Source organism: Solanum verrucosum, unplaced genomic scaffold, assembly GCF_900185275.1.
Source record: "Solanum verrucosum unplaced genomic scaffold, falcon-dt-bn FXZP01000234.1, whole genome shotgun sequence".
In the NCBI taxonomy this organism is placed as follows: domain Eukaryota; kingdom Viridiplantae; phylum Streptophyta; class Magnoliopsida; order Solanales; family Solanaceae; genus Solanum; species Solanum verrucosum.
In genome coordinates this window covers 979,063-1,001,240 of record NW_026020440.1, presented here as the reverse complement: position 1 = coordinate 1,001,240, position 22,178 = coordinate 979,063, and the positions used below count along the sequence as shown (strand labels likewise).

At 30.0% G+C, this 22,178-nt stretch overlaps 2 protein-coding genes across 2 annotated transcripts; one reads left to right on the top strand and one right to left on the bottom strand.

Annotated features, from left to right (window-relative positions):
- The first annotated feature begins 13,926 nt into the window (after positions 1-13,926).
- Positions 13,927-16,724, top strand: LOC125808282 (zinc finger protein CONSTANS-LIKE 13). Its single transcript, XM_049488002.1, has 4 exons — positions 13,927-14,486; positions 15,280-15,492; positions 15,836-16,110; positions 16,205-16,724. Exons 1-4 carry the CDS (start codon positions 13,941-13,943, stop codon positions 16,314-16,316), a joined length of 1,146 nt encoding a protein of 381 aa, XP_049343959.1. The 5' UTR covers positions 13,927-13,940; the 3' UTR covers positions 16,317-16,724.
- Positions 16,725-18,123: 1,399 nt separating this feature from the next.
- Positions 18,124-19,867, bottom strand: LOC125808263 (CASP-like protein 1E1). The gene is made up of 2 exons (XM_049487978.1): positions 19,617-19,867; positions 18,124-18,629 (listed from the first exon to the last, which is right to left on the bottom strand). Exons 1-2 carry the CDS (start codon positions 19,865-19,867, stop codon positions 18,275-18,277), a joined length of 606 nt encoding a protein of 201 aa, XP_049343935.1. The 3' UTR covers positions 18,124-18,274.
- Between the last annotated feature and the right edge of the window lie 2,311 nt (positions 19,868-22,178).

Below are 22,178 nucleotides of genomic sequence, written 5' to 3'. Positions count from 1 at the left end.
TTGATCACATTACTCCCAAACATATACCACAAGGAAATACACGAATTCCATACGCTTAACAAGGGTTTAGAAATCCACTTGCCTCAATGGATTCACAATTCACTCCGAGACTTGAGCCTTCCCTTTTCGTTGAGCTTCCAAATCAATACAATCTATTCAAATAAATAACCACAATAAGATTTCGAAATTAACAATATTCATATTACTCTATGTCCAACTAGACCCAAGAGCTCACCCAAACCTAAAATCAAGTTCCTATATCTTGGTGCCAATTAACATGTCAACTCTTATATTTCCAAATTTCAAGTCTACGGTTAAGTCATAATTTCTCCAATATCATAATTATAATAGTATTCATATTATAAATTACTCCTTATATTCAATTATCTACCTTAATATATCAAAACTTGAATCATAATATGATAATTATAAGAAAGAATTGGAGAAACACTAAAAACCCGAATTATGCACATAGCTTTTTAGATTAGGGGAAAACCAAAACTTTCCAGAACTCAAATTGACACAAGTTAATCTCAAAATCCTTTTCTCCATCCTATCCTTCTAATTATTATACTATAATTTGATAATAATTACTGAATGACTATATCCTACCAAATCACACTTCCCTTTAACCAACATTCTGCCGCCATTCACCAACTGCAAACAAAATTATAACCTCCTCATTTTATACCCACCAAACACCTTAGCCATTAATAATCTTGCATACATTAACCCACCAACATGACACACCCACCAATAGGAATAACGATCTTAACCAAATTTGAAAACTAAATTGTTACCTCTAACATATAGTAATAATAAATTAACAAAATGTCACATTTACGCATACACTCAATTCATTGTTTAAAGGCGTACCTACCTGAATCTTGAAGTTTGGCCGTTCTTTTTCATCTCGTTCATCCGCCTAGGTAAGTTTCTGCCTCCCTTTCTTTTCTAAATTAGTTATTTATTAAAAAGTGACAAACCCCTAACTTATTATAATAATTGTGGGCCAAATAATAGAGGGTCTTAAATAAATGATCACTTTAGCCCACTAACTATCGATTAATTAACTCAAGTTAAACAAATAGTTTAAAATTTCCAAAAATGACCTTTCGGGTCATTACAATTTGTAACAAATAAGAACAAATTTCTTCACTTTGGCTCTTCTTCTTCTGACGATAATGATCAATATATGGTATCAACTTTTGTCGCTAAGATGTCCATCAAATTTCTAGGTCATGTGACTTTTTTAACAAAAGAGAAAGAGAGAATATCTCATTATTCTCGTGAAGACATTGAAGAAAGAGATTATGTAACAAAAAATTCTTTTCAAAATAAAAGACTTTTTGAAAAAATGTTTATTCCTCCTACAAGGAGAGAAAATTCATTGTGGTTGAGAAATTTATAAGAAGCCTAATTAGTGTTTCAAAGGGTAAGAAAAATTATTTGGAGAAAAAATCATTCTATTTATGGAATTCGTATCAAATTAGGAGGAGAACAAGCAAAAATTTATTTTGTGATTTGAAAAGAGAGAAAATTAGATATTATTTCTTTCAACCTCATTATTCTTCTAATTTCTTTCTTCTTTTATTTTGTCTTGATTTTTTGTGTCTTTAATTAAAGTTTTTTTTTTCTTATTTATCTTTCATTAAAGTTTATATATATATTCTTAAAAAAGAATTTAAAAAGATGATCATATTTAGTTCCTTTCCTCATCAATGCTATTAATCTCATAATTAGTGTTATTTATATTATTTTCTTAATTGCTTTTTTTTCTTTCATTTAATTATTTATTTGAAGAAATTAGTTATTATAACTTTATAAGAATTACACATGTATTTTTACATAATTGATTTGTTATTTTTAAAATTTTTGGATCATTCTTCATCATAAAGTTTCTATCTATATGTAATAATAAAGCTAAAATAGAAAATGTGGGGTGACACCTTCTTAGCAATAGATACTTATTTATACTGATCAATGTTTCTGACATTTTTTGTTATTTTTTCCTTAAAATAATTGTTGCCTCGATTTTTAGTTTTAGTTTTATTTTTTTAGCATTTTCTAATTTTAAAAGACTGAAAAATTTATATTGAAAATTTACAAAATATAAAAAATGATTTATTTAACTCATATCATCATCAATATTATTATTAATTTGTTTTACTTCTTTTCTTAATCTTCATTTCATCATTAATGTAATTTATATCATTTTCTTAGATATATATTTGTGACATTTCTTGGAAGTTAGGATTACTATTTATTTAATTTTTAAAATTTTTGAATTCTTTTGTCATACTAAATACAACATGTTTTATTATAATTACATTTAATATATTAATCAATATGTTGTACGAATGAAAAGAAAATTATCATTTCACAAAAACAAAGGTTAAAATATAATTTATTATGATTAAGGAAAGATAAAATTATTATTCCAATATCCATAACCATATATAATACATTAAAAATTAATTGAAAAGCTGTAAATGGAAAAGGAATCACCATTTAAGGAATCATTATTTTTAAATTTTTGGATCATTTCTTCTTGTAAAACTTTCTATCCATACGTAACAATAAAGTTAAAATAGAAAATGTAGTGACACCAATCTTACTAATAGATAGTTATTTATTTTATTTTATTTTTTTTGACAATTTTGGTTATATTTTTCTTTAAAATAATTATTGCCTCGATTTTTTTTTTAAAATTTATTTTTAATTTTAAAAGATTGGAAATTTTATGTTAAAAATTTTAATAATAGAAAAAATGATTTATTTAACTTTTATCATCATCAATACTACTAATTTTTTTGACGTTTTTTCTTAACCTTGATCTCATCATTAATGTTATTTATATAATTTTGTTTAATCACTTTTTTTTTCTTTTTTAACTCTTTTATATATATAAAGTTGGATATGTAAATGATGATGTGACATTTCTTAGAAGTTAAGATTACTATTTATCTAATTTCTCCAATTTTTGAGTTCTTTTGTCATACTAAATACAATATGTTGTATTATAATTACATTCAATATAGTAAACAACATGTTCTAGGAATTAAAACAAAATTATCATTTCAGAAAAATAAATGTTAAATTATAATTTTATTATGATTAAGGAAAAATAAAGATATTATTTCAATATCCCATAACCATATTCAATACATTAGAAATTAATTGGATATAACTGTAAATGGAAAATGAATTACGATTTAAGGAAAATAAATGTTTGCAATACCATAATAATTAAGGAGAGAGTAAGATATTATTTTAATATCCTAATTCGGAACTTTTAATCTACTACTCAATTAAAAATAAAATGCATTTAATAACATGAAAAAGTTATTAGTTTAATATTTTTTCTCATTGTACTAATTCAATTCAATCAAACTTAATTTTAAAGATAAAATAACAGCTTCATTTTAATTGTTGTCAATATATTTCAAAAAATTATCATGAAAAGGCTTTTGTTGCACCTTATTTTAATTTTCATATACTATTATTATTTTTTCTGTCATTTTTCAATGAATTTTTATTTCGATTTAAAATTTATTGTTTATTCTTAAAACTCTGATGGTACAAATTAAGGTGGAGTAGAATATAATAAATGATGATTCTTCTACTAATTAAGAAGATATAACGAAATTGAAAGGGTGAAGGTTTTTTTTTTGTAAATGGATAGGAAATTCTATTAAGGTATCATTACGTCGTTATTCAATATATTTTTAATATAAATTTCATTTGTTGATGCATTTGTGTAGTACTCCCTCTGTCCCTAATTACTTGTTTACTTTTCCTTTTATAGTTGTCTCTAATTACTTGTCCATTTTGACAAATCAAGAAAGAATATTTTTTTACCTATTATACCCTCAATTAAATGACTAATTACTTTGAAAATTGCAGAACTTTTCATCTACTTCATAATTAATAGGGGTAAAATGATAAACTCACTATGTCATTAATTGATTTCTTAATAAATGTGTAAATTTAAAAGTGGACAAGTAATTAGGGACAGAGGGAGTATTACAATCTTATTTGACATTATGAGATATTTCTTAGACATTTAAGGAGAATGGTAGACCGAAATATATATTATATATTAAAGGATGAACTTCATGCAATGGAAGAATTTGTTATTAGCAAATATATTTTAACTTATTTGATAAAAAATATATTCTTCCTCATTTAATAGATGTAAAATTTGTGAAGCTTTATTTTTTTTCACAATCTTCATATTATTAAGACAAATAATAATATTACGAATAAACAACAAAGTAAATATAAAATTAATCAAAAATATTTAATTTAAATGATCGCGCGAAGTGCGGCCAAGTTTTCTAATTTAAAACAAAAAAGTAAAATTTAAATGGGTCTACTATAGAATTCCTAAAAATCCAACTTGAAAAATTATGTTAAAAATGGAAAATAAAAAGTGAAATAAATTTAATTGAGAGTTATCCTTCGTCTGTCCCATTTTATGTGAGACTTTTTATTTTTCGAGAATCAAATAGTTTAAGTTTAACCATAAATTTGCGTATGATATCTTAATTTTTTAAATTTTTTTTGGAGAAATTAGATAAATAGTAATCTTAGCTTCTAAGAAATGTGACATCATCATTTACATATCCAACTTTTATATATATAAAAGAGTTAAAAAAGAAAAAATAAGTGATTTAAGAAAATTATATAAATAACATTAATGATGAGATGAAGATTAAGAAAAAACGTCAAATAAATTAGTAGTATTGATGATGATAAAAGTTAAATAAATCATTTTTTCTATTATTTAAATTTTTAACATAAAATTTCCAATGTTTTAAAATTAAAAATAAATGTTAAAAATTAAAATTAAAATGGAGGCAATAATTATTTTATTAAAGAAAAATATGTGTAGAAAAAGTAGAAGTAGATGAAGTTACTTTAGTTCATCTTTTTGGTGGGCCTCAATGTACAATTTCTATAGCTTTTAGTCCAACTCTTTAGTACAATGTTGATCCTCCAAACTCCCATTTCTAAATAAGAGTAATATATATATATATATATATATATATATATATATATATATAAAACCTTAGCTCAAATATGAGCTCTAAGTTAAACTTAAAATAAAAACAATAAAAGAATGCCTTTATAGTTGGATTTGAACCCTAGTCTCAAGGGTGGTATCTCTAGCTTGTACCAGTAGCACAAAAACACTTATATGCTTCTCATGGTGTACATTTAACTATATCCTAATTTCTACCAGTTTTTCAAAATAAATATACATATATACATACGATTTTTTTGAAAGTTAGCGGGAGCGGGTGCACGTGCACCCCCTCTCCATAGTGTGGGTCCGCATCTTATATATATATTAGGAGTAGGAATGGCCGCTTCTTACTCTCCAAATCAAACAAGAATAAGTTAAAGATATCGATGATCATCTCATGTTTCTTACTTGTAACAAGCTATCTTGATTCAAAATATATAATCACTCTCTTGTTTTTAATCTTCGATGTTTATATTAACGAGACATTTTACTTTCAATCATAATTATCATTAACTTCTAGCTAAAAAGAAAGAAAATCTGATCGAACCTAAATCACTTTTTTTTTTTTTTACTTTTATAAATTGCACCTACACAATTTTTTCAGCAAAGGCATACTACTGATCCTTATTTGAAACATGATTAGTATCTTGTTCTTCCAACATAATTGTTACTATATTTGTTTATCATCAAAACTTCATATGTAGCATATCTCATGGATCAACAAATATAGCATAGCTCATAGTTCAACAAATGTTAATGAACTCAATAGCAATTAGCAAAATCATAATAGTCACATGTGCACTCAAGTGCAATTTTTCTCCTAAGAAACTATCTTTGATCAATATCATTACTTAGTAATATGTCGTTGTATATTACACACATATTTTCAAGGGTATCACAGATATACATGTTATACATGTGATACACAAATATACGTGATATATTTATATGACGAGTTTATTCCAAATTTGGTGATACAAGAACTAATGTATTATGGTGGTGTTGATGTAGTGGTACCACTAAATGGTTGTGGAATTTTGAAGAACAAACTTACTTCACTTGCCTAATAATGTGTGTGTATATGACATATTTGGGCCAAAAATGACAGTAACAATTTTGTTTGGCTCACATAAAGTGTAATTTTCCCTCAAATTTTTTAATTAATAAAAACTATCAGATATAATGAGTACGATATTATGTAGGCGTTTGGACGTAAGAATCGTGAAATTAATTTGGGAGGGGGGTGGGGGGGGGGGGGTGATAAATTGGAGTTCTGTAATTGGATATATTAATATTAATTGGAGTTATTTTTGAATTTTTGTGAGTGATTTGGAGTGAAAATTAGTTTTATGGAATTCGAATTGTAATAATTCTATGTTTAAAATTTTCCAATTTTCCAGAATAATATTATGAGAAAAGATAAAACTATCCATGGCCAAATAATTCTTAAAAGAATTAAAATTACATATATTTATTAGTGAAATTTTATAATTTAGACCATTAGCATATTTTAATTAATTTGTTATGATAAATTATATTTTTCATTTTCTAGGTCATGAGTAATCTCACTTATTATAACTATTTCTCGTCAAATGATTCCAATAGTGTTATTTAGGGGTGTATAAAATCGAACCAAAATTCGAATTAGTAAATCGAGTTAAATCGGAAAAAACCCAACTAATGGTTTGATTTGACTTGGTTTGGTATTGGAAAAAAAATCCGACTATACTTGGGTTGGTTTGGTTTTAACTAAAAAAAGTCAACCCGGAACCAAACCAACCCGACATTAGATATATAATTTTTAAAATTTATTTTATACATAAAAATATTTACTTTGATGTAATTTCTAAAAATTACTTATAAGTTTTCATATTTTATCTTTTAACATATTTTTTCAAGTTTTTTGAGACTTATAATTTTGAATGGTCCAATAAAGGTTATAGTCCATAGATATTATTAACTCTAATAAAGCTCAATTCAAAATCAAATCAATAATATACTAACAAAATAAATTACTTCAACACTAAGAATGACAATAATGTTCAATATTTGTTCTTTAGTTTTACATTGATTTAGATATTTAAAATACATAATCTAATTTTAATTTTTTCTTTAATGTTTAATCATGTAACTAATACTTATTAGACTTATTTTAGCATGATTTAGTACTTTTAAATTATAATCATTTTCATTATGACTTTGCAATATTTATTTTATATAATGATTTCATTATTAATTGAATATTTTAGTGTCATCACTCATCTCATATTTTGTGTTATTTTCTTAAGAAACAGCTTAGATAGTTGTATTTTGGCTGGACTAAAGAAATATTTGGAGCACAAGATAATTATATGTTTGTATGTATACTTTACCGGAAAAATTCAAAACACCTGAAAAAATTCGAGGTTTATTAGTTTGGTTTGATTTAAAATTTTAAAAATTGACACAATGGTTTGGTTTGGCATTTGAAAAACTCCAACCAACCCAAGGTTGAAAAATCCGAAAAACCCCTAATTTTATTAGTTTGGTTTATAAATTTAAATATTTTACACAAATAATTTAATTTGATATTTGTAAAACCCGAATCAACCCAGTCATGTACACCCTAGTGTTATTACAAAAATCTACCCAATTAACATATTGAAATATTAAATGCTTTTTAATATTTTTCAACTGTAGTACGTACGTCGGTACGTGCACCTCACTTATTGTCATTATTTATATTTATATTGTAATATTGTCATTTAAGAGAGTTGTCTAGAAGTTTATATTGTCATTTAAGAGAGTTGTCTAGAAATAACTATCTCTTCATTAATTCTAAATTCAGCTCAAGATGTTTCGACCAACCAGATCGGATATAAATTTGTTATAATTTTTTAAAAATTCTTAGGAGTAAAAATATAGTTAAATTTTTGTGAGTAAATTAAAAAATTCCTAAGACCTATTAAGAGATGTCAAAATATAAAGAAGTAAAATTGCGTAAAAATTAAAGTGTAATTATTCGATGAAGAGATTTTTATTAACACCCCTCAAATATACGTGGGCCACTGCGGAGGATAATGTTGTGTTTTATGTAGAGTGTTCCACAAGTACCAAGGTGGAATCTAAGCTGGCATTAGGTGTGACATTTTATTATTATGTTCACAATTCTTAAGCCTCTAATCCGATCGATAAAAACTTGTTTCTGTCGATCTCTTCATAATTTTTAATAATAATATATTTAATATATTTTCACAAGTGTGGAAGGATAGTATGCATGTGACAACCTTAATTACGCCTACATGGGCATATATAAAAATTATTTCGAATAGATCTTGGATTCAAGTAAAAGTAGATTGAAAAAAGAAAACAACATAAAAGAACAAGTCAAGATAAAATGCTAAAGGAAGTATGACAAAGCATACTAAAAAAGAAACCGTCACTACAATAAAATAATATGATAGTCGAAAAGTGCAAAAAACACTAAATAGTTGTTGATATTTTCAGTAATTAAGAAATGTATGTAGAAAAAATAAAATATTATTTCGAGTCCATAAATTGCTTGTGTGTCCTTTAAGGAATTATAACTCACTCACTCCCACCCCACCCACCCTACTATTGCCAAGGTTTGGGTTACTTCCTCCTAAGATGGAATGAAAAAATGTTTTTATATTTTTATATAATAGGCGGCAATGCAAATTACAAAACTCTGATACATTCAACAAACGGAGCAAATCACACAACATTATTTATGTTTTAATTAGTTGAGAACAAAGCATGATTAAGGGTGTGTTTGGTATGAAAGAATTTTCCAATTTTCTCATGTTTGGTTGGGTTAAATGTTTTGGAAAATGTTTTCCAAATCAACTCATTTTCCTCAAATTTAAGGAAAATGACTTCCCTTCAAAACTTAAGGAAAACATTTTCCAAAACTCTCTTCCAACTTCCAATTAAAAAAAAATTGTTGAAAAAATCAATTTATTTGGTCCCTACCCTCAAATCAGCCCCCCTCCCCCCCCCCCCACCACCCCCAAAAAAATAATAATTTAAAGTTTATTTTTAAATTCAATATTTTTACCCACCCTCACCCCTACCCCACGCCCTACCACCACCCATCCCAAAAAAATATTAAAAGTTGTTTTTAAAAAATATTTCTAATTTCAATTTTTTATTTTTTTACACCCCCCACCTCCTACCCTCGCCCCCCAGCCTCCTATCAGCCCCCCACTCCCTTCAAAAAGAAAAAAATTTAAGTTTGTTTTAAAAAAATATTATTTCATTTTTTCACCCTTACCCTCGACCCCCTTACCCAGCCCCCACCCAGCCCCTACCAGCCCCCCCACTCCCCAAAAAAAAATTTAAATTTGTTTTTAAAAAATATTTTCGACTTCAAAATTTTATTTTTTCACCAGTACCCTCGACCCCACCCCCAAAAAAAAAATTTAAGTTTGTTTTTAAAAAATATTTTCGACTTCAAAATTTCATTTTTTTCACCCCTACCCTCGACCCCCACACCACCCACCCACCCACCCACCCCCTACCAGCCCCCCTCCCCCAAAAAAAAAATTTAAGTTTGTTTTTAAAAAATATTTTCAACTTCAAAATTTCATTTTTTCCACCCCTACCCTCGACTCCCCCACCCACCCACCCACGCCCTACCAGCCCCCCCCCCCCCACCCCCAAAAAAAAAATTTAAGTTTATTTTTAAAAAATATTTTCAACTTCAAAATTTCATTTTTCACCCCTACCCTCGACCCCCCACCCACCCAACCCCTACCAGCCCCCCAGCCCCAAAAAAAAAATAATTCAAGTTTGTTTTTAAAAAATATTTTTAACTTTAAAATTTCAATTTTTCACTCCTACCCTAGACCCCCCCCCCACCCACGCCCTACCAGCCCTCCCCCCCCCCGCACCCCCACCAAACTCCCCCAAAAAATATTTTAAGTTTGTTTTTAAAAAATATTTTTAACTTCAAAATTTCAATTTTTCACCCCTACCCTCTACCCCCACCCACACCCTACCAGCCCCCACCCCCAAAAAAAAATTAAGTTTGTTTTTAAATTTTTTTTCAATTTCAACAATTATTTTCTACTCTAGTAAAAATAAAAGAAATTTTTCAAAAACATTTTTCATTCATAAATCAAACACTAAAAATCTTTTTCGGAAAATATTTTCTATCAAACACTAAAAATCTTTTTCGGAAAATATTTTCTACTTACCAACCAAACATGGGAAAATAAGTCAAAAATCAACTTGTTTTCCAAGAAAACATTTTCTAGGAAAACATTTTCCTTCATACCAAACACACCCTAAGAGGAGAAACTTTTTCTAACTTTATTGTATTTCAGTATATAAAATCTAAAAGGCAAAACAGTCTCATCCAAAAGGTATCTTTTTTGGTTTAATTCTAAAATTAGTTTTTTCTCTTTTCCTATTCACACCTCATATCCGAACAATACTAATAGAAATGAAATAACAAGCAACTTTAAGCGTATAATACAACGACAACTAACTAATCTGAAGGAAAAAGTGAAAAAAAAAACTAACTATTCCCTTCTACCTGTCATTTATTCCTAAGATAGATTTTCATTTTTATTTGCCACTTTTGACATATCAAAAAAAGACAATATTTTCTTTTTTCATGTTTTACCCTCAACATTAAATGCTTATTTTTTCAAATCATTTTCTTAGACATCAGTTAATAAGAGACAGTTTGGTAAAATACTTATATCATTAAACAATTTTCTTAATGGGTGTGTCAAGTCAAACTGTGACAAGTAAAAATGAACGAAGGAAGTATCAACTACCTAACAAATCATTTACCCTAATTTGTATCATTTTAACCTTTTATTCAAGATTACGTCCTCGATAAACTAATTGGACTATGTCCTATCTACTAAAAAAGACTTGTCAATATGAATGACGCATAGGATGATATATGTTGCGTGTGTCTTTTACTCTTTTTATGTAGAAGTGTTCCCCAAGTATACCAAAGCGAAGTCTTAGTCATAACACCAACGTTATGCATGTGTATTGTCTATTGTGATTTGTGTAGAGAGTTCTCTAGTTAGTACATAGTGCCAAAAGGTGAAGTCATAGTCATTGCACAAATAATAATACTCTACAGCTATATTTTCTATGAATAAAAGGTGGTGATATTTCACTTTCAAAAAGTAATGACTTCACACATTTATTCATAAGAGATATTTAATTAATGTCCTATTGGAACCAACCACCTTGACTTGCCAAACCTGTTCTTTGCTCACTTGAACTTGTTGAATATGAAACTTAACTAGGCCGACGTATAACGAATTGGACCATTAACATCAATAAGGACGGTAATGGAGTGATAAGTATTATTTCATCATTAATCAGAGGTCTCTAGGTTATGTCTTCTCGAGTGTGAAATCGTCTTTGTTAGGGAACACATTACCTCTCATATAGGACTTCTCATCATGAATCCAGACTTAGTGGGGCTCCAATGTAGATACCAGACACCAGATGAGAAATCAAAAAATAAATTAGACCATTAACTCTCAAATACTTATTTTCCTTTTCTTTGAAGCAGAAATTATATTTTATCATCGTTTGTCTAAATAATATAGATTCGAACCAAGTCTATATACACTTATACACGATTTTTTTCCTAGATTCGAATCAAGTCTCGTGAGTGGTTCCACTAGCTTGTACCAGCAACTCAATGACAAACCTATACTCTTCATGGGTGCTCAGTTAATTATATCTTAATTTATGTCAGTTTCTCAAGATAGATATACACCTATACATGATTTTTTTGAAATTAACGAATGCATGTGCACCTCCCACCCTATAGGGTGGTTCCTCCTTTGGGCGTGGGGATGGCCGATGAGAGCTATGGAGATTGGGGTGAGGGTGGAGTGTGTTGGAGGTAGATAATTAACGTAAAATGTTATTTACGTAATTTGTTTTTTAAATTTTCACTAGAAAATTTAAGGAAATTAAATTTCTAAAATAAAATATTTTTCAAAAAATATAACCAACTAATTATAACAATAATAATAATAAATTTTATATATATATATATATATATATATATATATATATAAATATTACTTTATTTTACTACTACAGTAAAATCTCACTAAATTAATACTCGATTAATTAATAATTTTTTTAAGATATATATTTTATTTCTTTTTTAATTGCGTAAGTAAAAATTTTAAATCCGCCGCTAAATAATTGAGTCAAACTTATCGGAATCCTTCTTTTTCTTTCTTTGAGAAAAGTCAAACTTGTTAAAAGGAAAAAGATCTCGAACTTTTCCCTTCGTCTTGTATATATTGAATATATATAAGAAAAAGTGTTAAAAAGAGATAGGGCACTTGCAGAAACCTTTTCCTTTTTACCTTTTCTTTTTTAAAATAAAATAAAATAAAGTACTACTTATAACAACATTCAAGGAAAATACCTACTTCACACCTATTTTTTACATAAAATTATGTTCATTTATGTGTATATATATATATATGTACTAGTTATAAGTGATAAATTGTGATAAATAATATATCTTAATTAATTATAATTAAGTAATACCAATTTGTAATTTGTAAACACAAGTCAAATTAATTATAATTAAGTAATACTAATTTGTAATTTTTAGTCATATGTTGAACTGTTGTTTTTGAGGGATGGAAGAGTCGGTGACTTGTATGAAGGGTTTCCTCTTGGTTTATTTATATAGTTTCTTGATATTTGTTAATATTTGTTGTTTATTATGTTTTGGTTTTCACATTATTTTATTGTTGTTATCGGTTTTTCTTTAATTGATGTACGACTTTCCATATTATTTGGTGCATATTTCCTAACAACAATGTACTAGTGGGTCTGGGAGGATAGAATGTGCACAGACTTTATCATTACCTAGTGGAGATGGAGAAGTTGTTTTCGAAAGACCCTTAGCTAAAGTGCGGTAAATTAAGGTACAAAGAAAAAGGAAATAGTAAAGAAAATCGAAATAGTGTGATAATCGAAACACAATAAACAACATATTATGATAGATTATTTAAAACAATTAACAAACAATGATAAATATCAAAAACAAGAATTACAATAATACAATTAGTACAATAACAAACACCAACCAACCTAAGCAAGACAACATTACACTACCAACTAACGTTCTACCCTAATACATGACATTCACTCCCTCTTATTTAAGATCATGTACTCAGTAACATAAAGTTGTGTCATATCATATCTTATCACCCCTCTCTAATATTTATCCGATCTCTCGTTTTATCCTCTATAACCAATCTCTCGCACCTCTTTACTAGTGCATCTACACATCTTCTCTTCACGTTGTACATCACGGAGGCCACTTTTACCTTATTCTAAATACCCTTGTTTCTAATCATATCACTCCTAGTATGACTACACACCCACCTCAACATCCTCATCTATGCAACATGAATCTTCTAAACATGTGAACTTTTGACAGACCAACACTCTACCCCATATAACAATATCATTCTAACAACCACTCTATAGAACTTATCTTTGTGTTTTGATAGTAACTCTTTTATCACACTTCAGAGTCAAGTCTTACTTCATCCACGCCACATCAATACAATACTTGAACCATTTAGTTTCCAACCCCTCCCCCCACCACCCCACCCCACCCCACACAACCAATATCCCCGTGATCACTCACAAGTATGGGGAGATACAAACAATGAAAAAGTAAATAAGAGAGATATTAATATCTCTCCACTCTTCCTGGACCCCCAATCCCTTTTCAAAAGTGATAAGATTCTTGTGCCTAACAAACACTCTGCGCCTTTCAACAGCCAATGCTGACTAAAACACCTCTCCAAAAAGCTCCTTCCACCTCTACCAAAACTCCATTTTCTTTACAATTAACTAATCATCACTAAAAAGGGTACCAATAAACATGACTGAACTGAAAAAAGATCAAGAAAATCATCATCAGCAGGAACAGGAGCAGGAGCCACAAAGTCAACATCTTTGTGATTTTTGTGGTAACAACACTGCACTTTTGTATTGCAGAGCAGATTCAGCTAAGCTCTGTTTTACCTGTGACCGTGAAGTTCATTCAACTAATCGGCTTTTCACTAAACATACTCGTTGGTTACTCTGTAATCTTTGTGATTCTTCTCCAGCTTCTATACTGTGTTGTACAGAGAGCTCTGTTTTGTGTCAAAATTGTGATTGGGAATCTCATAATAAACAATTGTCTCTACATGAAAGGAGGCCACTTGAGGGGTTTAGCGGATGTCCTTCTGTCTCTGAGCTGTTGTCGATTCTTGGATTTGAAGATTTGGGGAAGAAGGAACTTTTGTATGGCGGTGATGGAAGTTATGGTTTCTCTGATTGGGTTATTTGGGATACTCCTTCTGTTGTTAGTCTTGATGATCTGATTGCTAATAATGATTCTGAACATAATTTTCAAGCTATTGGGGTTCCTCCTCTACCTAAGGTTATTACTTTTTATCCATTTGTTATCTTAGCTCTCGTTTAGCAATTGAAACTTGAAATTTTGAGTTTTTGAAGCTCTCGTTTGGCCATAGATTTTGCAATTGAAACATGAAATTTTGAGTTTTTGAAGTTTTGTGAGTGGGACTGAAAACTTTAATATATTTGAAGATGAAATTTCAAAATCCCATAAGATTTTATGGCTAAACAGATATATGAAGATAAATTTTCAAAATTTGATCTAACATCTATGGTCAAACGCTAGCTCGGATTACTTAATTGTGTCTTCAATATGTCATCGTGCACAAAGGTAGAATCAGGAGTTTTAGTTTATGAATTTTGAATCATAATCTTGTTGATTAATGAGATTTTGGATAGATTATTTAATATATGTCAAATGAATTTGTCTTTAACATAAATACAAAGTTTGAGCTAAACCTACTAGTTCTTCCGACCCTTAGTTAAAAATTAAAATGAATGGCTCCGCCCAGGCGCTCACACCAATGCGAGCTTGAATGGTATAAAGACTATGAATCTTATATGATAATAGATGGCTATGAGACTCGAAACTTAGTTCTAATACCATGTTGAATCTTGTGACTAAACTCATTTAATTTTAAACCTCAAACTGTTAGAGAAAACATATTTTAATTTACTTAATTATGTTTTCAACAGGTTGAGGTATCTCTTATCATGCTCCTTTGACACTTTATTGTTCTAGTGTTTTCTCTAACAAAATAAATAGTATTGGATTCTTACATGCTAAGGTTTTTTTCCTAATATATTTTTGTAATCAGAACCGAAATGCTGCTTGTGGAAAACACAAGGAAGAAATACTTAGTCAGCTTCGCGAATTATCAAAGTTGGAACCAAATTCTGGTGATGATCAAGATGAAACTGTACCAACTATAAGATTTCAATCTATGGAACCTGTCCAAAATTGTCCGTTGAGATTTAAAGGTTTGGGATTTATGCAGAATTCAGATCAACATGTAGTTCCTTCATCTGAGGTAAAGATCATTTCATTCTCTGTTGCTCCTCTTATAGTTGTTAAATGTTTGATTTGTGTGACATTTGTCTAAAAACTCAAGTTGTTAGAACGTTAAATGAGCATTAAATGAACGTTGGATATAACTTAAGATGTACGCTCCTTACCCCTACCTTTATGGAATAAAGAGGTTGTTTTTGATTGACCCTTGGAAACCCCTCCTCCTTTATCTGAGCTTGAGACTAGCAATGTGAACGAGCTCACACAAGGGGAGTTAACTTTCACATAGAAAATGATCTTAAAAAGAGGAAGTTTAGCATTTGCAGTGTTGAACAACATGACTTGATCATGGTCCTTGGCTGCAGGGAAGTGCCTTTCATTGGCACGGTGATACTGGTGAATTCGCAGATCAAGGCTTTTCTTCTTCTTTAGCGGACTGCTTCATTGAGACGAAGTGCTTACTTCCCGACAGAGATTCAGATGTTTGTGATGCTTCGGGTGGAGGAAATGAAGAACAATCTCATCATCCTCCTACTGCTGAAACATTTCAAATGGTACCTAAAGTTGTTCATCGCGAGTTAAACAGCCAAGAAAGAGAAACTGCTGTGTCACGGTACAAGGAGAAGAAGAAAACAAGGAGGTAACAACACTTGCCTTTTCATTCTGTCTTTTAAGTCGCGTTTTGCTTGGTATTAGAGCTGAATTGGTATTCTTTTCTGTTATGTTTTCATCAGATATGAGAAGCATATTAGGTACGAGTCAAGGAAGGCTCGTGCAGAAACTAGAACGCGAATCAAGGGACGTTTTGCCAAGATGGATTACAGGGATTCCTCCGTGCATCAGTAATGTCAAAGGTTGTTTTTTTTTTCCGAATAAGGTTGCATAAGCAAACAATCCAGGACATTCTGCTTGAAGATCATCGGTATACTGTAATGAAAAACGTGTTGTCAATTATGTTATGTGGACTGCAAATCTTTTATCAGCTCGATCGCAGGATCTATAGAGGCAATTAGGAAGTCTTTTTCTATTTTTCAGCATGTATTTATAGACTATAGTAATTTGTAAAGCTAAAAAAGTTGATAAAAACATGTAGCATAGAAAAGGGGTAAAAAAAAGTGAGATTTTTAGTATAGTTGTTTTTGTGTAGCTTGTTGTGATGTAGGCTTTTGCAGTTCAGCTTATATTATACCTCATTCAAGTGTCTATCAAATTAGTGAACTTTTGCAGTTCTATGTGTTACAGCTTTTCTTTTTACTCAAGATGTGATGGAATCTCGATTTTATGAACTCGGAGTCTTCAGGTTGTTGATAGTGACAGAGGTAGAATTTTTACTAACAAGTTCAGAATATGAAGGAAGTCAAGAGTACATCATCTACTCTATATATGTTTAAAAAATAATTTTTAACCTTAAAGATACGTTTGTAATTTTTCGGGGTTCGGATTGCTCCCACGTGGCCATGTGACTTTCCATAAATCAGCAACCATGCCATGTGGACCAATATCATGTGTTTGTGATTCCAATTGGAGCATATCATTTTAGGGTGCAAATCATAATAGGTTTGAAGTTTTCTTACTCCCCCATTAATTTTGACTTCTAAATACTCATTGTTAGTACCTTTTTGGTTTTTTTTTCCTCTCCTTTAATTTCTTTTGCCCCACTTTTAAAGTTGCTTCTTAGGAAGTGTTTGGCACGGAGAAAAATATTTTATGAAAAATGTTTTTAAATTTTTCTTGATCAAATTTTTTTATTTTTTTTCTTTAGAAAGTTCTTTAAAAATTAGGAAAATGATCGTCTAGTACAAGTAGGGAATACAAGTTTCATATGTGATGTATTACATTGATTATGTACTTTTCACCCTTCAACAGGCCCCATCTTTTCCCTCAGCCCCACCAACCTTACACTAACTCCCACCTCTGATGTTGTCTAAATTATAGATAAATTCTTTTAGAATAATATTTTTTATTTATGTATCGAACACAAGAAAAAAAGTATAAAACACACTTATTTTTTTCAAAAACATTTTTTCACGAAAGACATTTTCCTTTCTACCAAGCATACCCTTAGTGTTGGTTTTTTCAATTATGTCTCTGGCTGAATCCTTTCTTTGATATGAAGTATAATCTTTTTATGGTTGAGTGACTTCTGATTTTTATTTTATAAAATAAATTATCCATATTATCTCTAGATCGTGTTGTATTAGCAAAAAAGGAGCAAAAGGGGGCTAAGTCTAACCTCAGTACAACGCAAAGCCAAGGGTGAAACAATCACCCAAGAATCATTAGAATGCGTACAAAATATTAGAAGTTTAAAAATGAGAAAAACGAGGGGCGAGTTTTTATTGAAGTAGGGGTGGAGCTCCTCATAGAGAGTTGAAAAGCGTCAGTTCTCATATTGAGGCTTAGGTTGATGGGGTATGCCGGTAGAGCGTGGCCTATTCCTATTCAACAACAAGAAGTCTAAGATCCAAGATCCATCCCACTATATTTATTATTCCCTTTATGACTATAAATGCAGACTTGATATTAATATACTGTTTTTGATAATTCTCTCATGGTTAAAGATATTACATGTCGTCTTTATTAAAAATATGTGCAAAAATCTGAAAAGACAACTAATATGAAACGACTTTAAGACATATACAATTGGAGTTAATTCCATTATAAATAGTAGGTGTATTATTAGTGTAGCTCATTGCAATGTAATGGCTACAAATATAGCTGACAAATAATAAATATGAGTACAAATTTCATCTAATTTCATTTCGAGAGTCATCATAGCTTTTTTATATTTCGACATAGACCCTTTAATAATTTAAAGTAGTTCTATGAAGATTATAAGTGAATAGCAACACAATGCAAAAAAAGAAGAATGAACCAAACATAGATATAACAAGAGCAGCTCCCCCTTGGATACAATATCTCTTGAAAGCATAACAAACTTTGTGCCATTGAGTGTGTGAGTTTCCATTCAAAGCAATGAGTCCAATTGAAGCCGACGCCCCGTTGGCTGAAAAAAGTAATGCCAGCATAGTCAAGTCTAGAGCAACAACAAGGATAGAGCCTTTCCAATTTCTTTCTCTACCTCCTCCTATTAGAGCTATAAACGCCATAGATATCGCTGCATATGCACATGCTATCGCATTCACAGCCACAAAGTACCTGTTATTTGTTGAACAACGAAAGGTTTAACTTTTGTACACTAACGGTGTTAATAAGTTTATGTGATTATGTTATTAAGTTGACTTCTTCCTCAGAGCAAGAGTTACAATTGATGATTTGATTTAGTTGCCTCTCTACTCAATTAATTGAATATAGTTGCATAAAGCAACATTAGAAGAACTAATTGTTTTGTACAATAACAAAACAATTATTTTCTATTCATGTTTTTTTTAAAATAATTTTGTAGGGGGGATTCCAAGAATTTTGGAAGCTGGACATGCTAAAAAAGACGTGTGAAATAGATAGTTACATGTAAGTGTCATTACAAGAAAAGTGTGAATTACTTGGGGATTTTCTTGGGGATTAGTATGAAAATCCGTAGGAAACTTATTTTTCTGCAAATTTTCATAGTAATCCCTAGAAAAATCCCCATGTAATTCACACTTTTCTTGTAGTGCATGTCTAAAGCAAATGAAATTACTAATTTTTCAAATAACAAGTTATAGTAGTGTAAAGCTAGTTAAAAAGATAATCACATGTAACCAACATTTGTAATAAGTGAAATTAGTAATTTGAAAAATAAGGCAAAGCTAGATGCCTAGAGGCTAAAACTAGTTTTAAAAAATAACTACACGTAAGTTGTAACCACTAACCAACATCTGTATAATAAGTGAAATTAGTAATCTGAATAATAAGACAAAGCTAGTTATCTAAAACTAATAAAGAAAAATGACTACATGTAACTGTCTATTAATAACTGAATTATAAGTAATCTGAAAAATAAGATAGTAGGTGACTTTGTATAGTATACCGGCATCTATAATAAGTGAAATTAGTAATCTAATATATAAGGCAAAGTTAGTTACCTAACTAAAATTTGTAAAAAAAGATAACTATACATAACCGTTTATAATAACTAAATTAGTAACCTGAAAAATAAGACAGTAGGCGATCGAGTTTATATAGTATGTGTTAGAATAAACTTACACAGTGGAAGACATATAACTCCATTTGGCAGTTAGAGTTAGGTGCAAAGGAGGCAATCCATCTACAAGAGATATTGCAACTGATTCAGTATCCTTATTAGAACCAGCCACAATAGCAGCAACTAAAGTAAAAATTAGCCCCATAATTCTCAAAATCATTTCATATCTTCTACACTTAACCATTTCTTCATCACATCTATTTTTTCCCTCATTAGAATCACTTGCCCCATTGCTTGTCTCCAATGTCTTCATAATGGTAATTACTACTATATGGTTGATCGTGAATTTCGAATACTGGATGGTTATATTGAAGACAAGTTATAAAGACTAAAGTACATAACAAAGATATGTATATATTGTTGTGTGAATATAATGTTTGTAAATTTGGAATTATAAATAGAGAGTACAACATAGCTAGACATGAATTATTATTTTATGATTGATAAATGTGGTAGTTGTCTACTTGCCTATTGCGTTGGTTGGAGGATATGTTGCATTTAATTCATGATTAAGCCTTATTGGTGTTACTCTAATTTAGTGATTTGGGAATAGAAAAGAAGAAAAGACAAGTTGTGCATGATGATTTATAAAAGAGACATGACTTGCTCAACTTGAAATAATGGGGCATTGATTAATATGGTGTTTGACTAAAGACTATAAATTGGTCATCCTTTCCTACAAAAAGATATTTCCAATTTTTATTTTTATTTTGTAATTTTTTGTCATATACTAAAGGCTCATTTACCACCTCCTCGAGGTAATGTAAGATATGCGTACACACTATTCTCTTCAGATTCAATTTAGTGAGATTTCACTGAATATGTTGTTATTATTGTATATTAAAGGCTCATTTAGTACCAAGGATAATGAATAAGTAATTTTAAAATGAGTTTACACTATTTGAGTATTATGAAGAAAAAGATAAGAGTATTTTTTTACATGAGTTGTCAATACATAATTTGTCTTTCTTTGTTTAAATTTTGTAATAGTAGACACGTTTATTGATGGTTTGCATTAAATGAAACATCAATTTTATATATATAAAAGACAAATTAAACAAGGAAAATAATGTACGTTATCTTCTGCCGGTAGTTCATTGTATTCAATTCTCCATAGACTAGAGCTAGCTACCACATTAATGATTGCCTTATTATACTATTTTATATTTACACTAATTATATGGTGATAGAACTATAGGTAACTTGGATCGAAATAGATTACAAAATGAATCATAACTCAAACTCGTTTAATTTTTGTTTAATTTTAATTTATTTAATTTATTTGTAGTTGATTTAAGTACCTAACAAAAATACATATCAACAAAACAATAAAACTAATTATTTTAAAAAAAAAAAAAAACTGAGTTTTTCATTAGTTAATTTGAGCTGCATATCAGCTAAGATTTTAGAATATTTGAATTGGATGGATCAATATGAGATGAACTTGTCACGACCCAAATTGAGTCATGAGTGGCACCCACACTTAACCTCCTAAGTAGACGGACCAAGGAATCTAAACCCCAACATATACCAATAATTCAACTACGAATAACAACAATAACGCGGAAGCTCCAAAACTTATTAAAGTAACCAATCAATTAAACCTCTAAAGTCTATTACATATTATCCCCAAAATCTGAAAGTCATCACATCAAGGACATCTAATCTCTAAATACTAAGTCTAAGAGTATCAAAGACACCGAAATAAATGAAATAAAGTAATTTGTGTCCGAAAACTATGGACATCAAGTAATGACCGAGAGAATCCAACACAAGCTCGAATGAATAGCTCACCCTTGAACCTGATATGCTGAGACTTGCTAGAGCTGAGGGCGAGTCAAAGTCGTTGGTACACTCGTTGCACTCCATAAAAGGAAAACAAAGAAAAATACAAGTAGGACTCAGTACGGGGCAACATGTACTGAGTAGGTATCATCGGCCAACCCAAAGTAAAAACTAATATACAATGAATAATAGTATAAAGTCAACTATAGCACTTAGCATGTGATAAGAAACAACAACATGAAAAAGTGACAATTGAAGCAAGTACGTAATCAATCACAATATCAAGCACACACACGAGGACTCATGCCTCCACATCACACTCGTTTGGGAATTGTGTTCATTGAGATTGAGTACATTAAGTTAATTCAATATCGTTTTCCTTTAATGTTACCGTGTCGGAACGTGACACTCCGATCCAATTATACCGTGTCGAAACGTGACACTCTGATCCAATAATACCGTGTCGGAACGTGACACTCCGATTCAAAAATACTGTGTCGAAACGTGACACTCTGATCTAAAAATACTGTGTCGGAATGTGACACTCCGATCCAAAAATACCATGTCAGAACGTGACACTCCGTTCCAAAAATACCGTGTCGGAACGTGACACTCTGATCCAAAAATACTGTGTCGGAATGTGACACTCCAATCCAAAAATACCGTGTCGGAACGTGACACTCTGATCCAAAAATACCGTGTCGGAACGTGACACTCCGATCCAATAATATTATTAATTTATCATTTATTATCACCACTTTTCAATTCATTAACAATAT

Coding starts and splice junctions, on each gene's coding strand:
- LOC125808282 (XM_049488002.1), top strand. CDS start 13,941: ATGACTGAACTGAAAAAAGATCAAGAAAATCATCATCAGCAGGAACAG. Junction 15,493..15,835: donor ATGTAGTTCCTTCATCTGAG/GTAAAGATCATT, acceptor CCTTGGCTGCAG/GGAAGTGCCTTTCATTGGCA. Junction 16,111..16,204: donor GAGAAGAAGAAAACAAGGAG/GTAACAACACTT, acceptor TGTTTTCATCAG/ATATGAGAAGCATATTAGGT.
- LOC125808263 (XM_049487978.1), bottom strand. CDS start 19,867: ATGAAGACATTGGAGACAAGCAATGGGGCAAGTGATTCTAATGAGGGA. Junction 18,630..19,616: donor AGTTATATGTCTTCCACTGT/GTAAGTTTATTC, acceptor AACAAATAACAG/GTACTTTGTGGCTGTGAATG.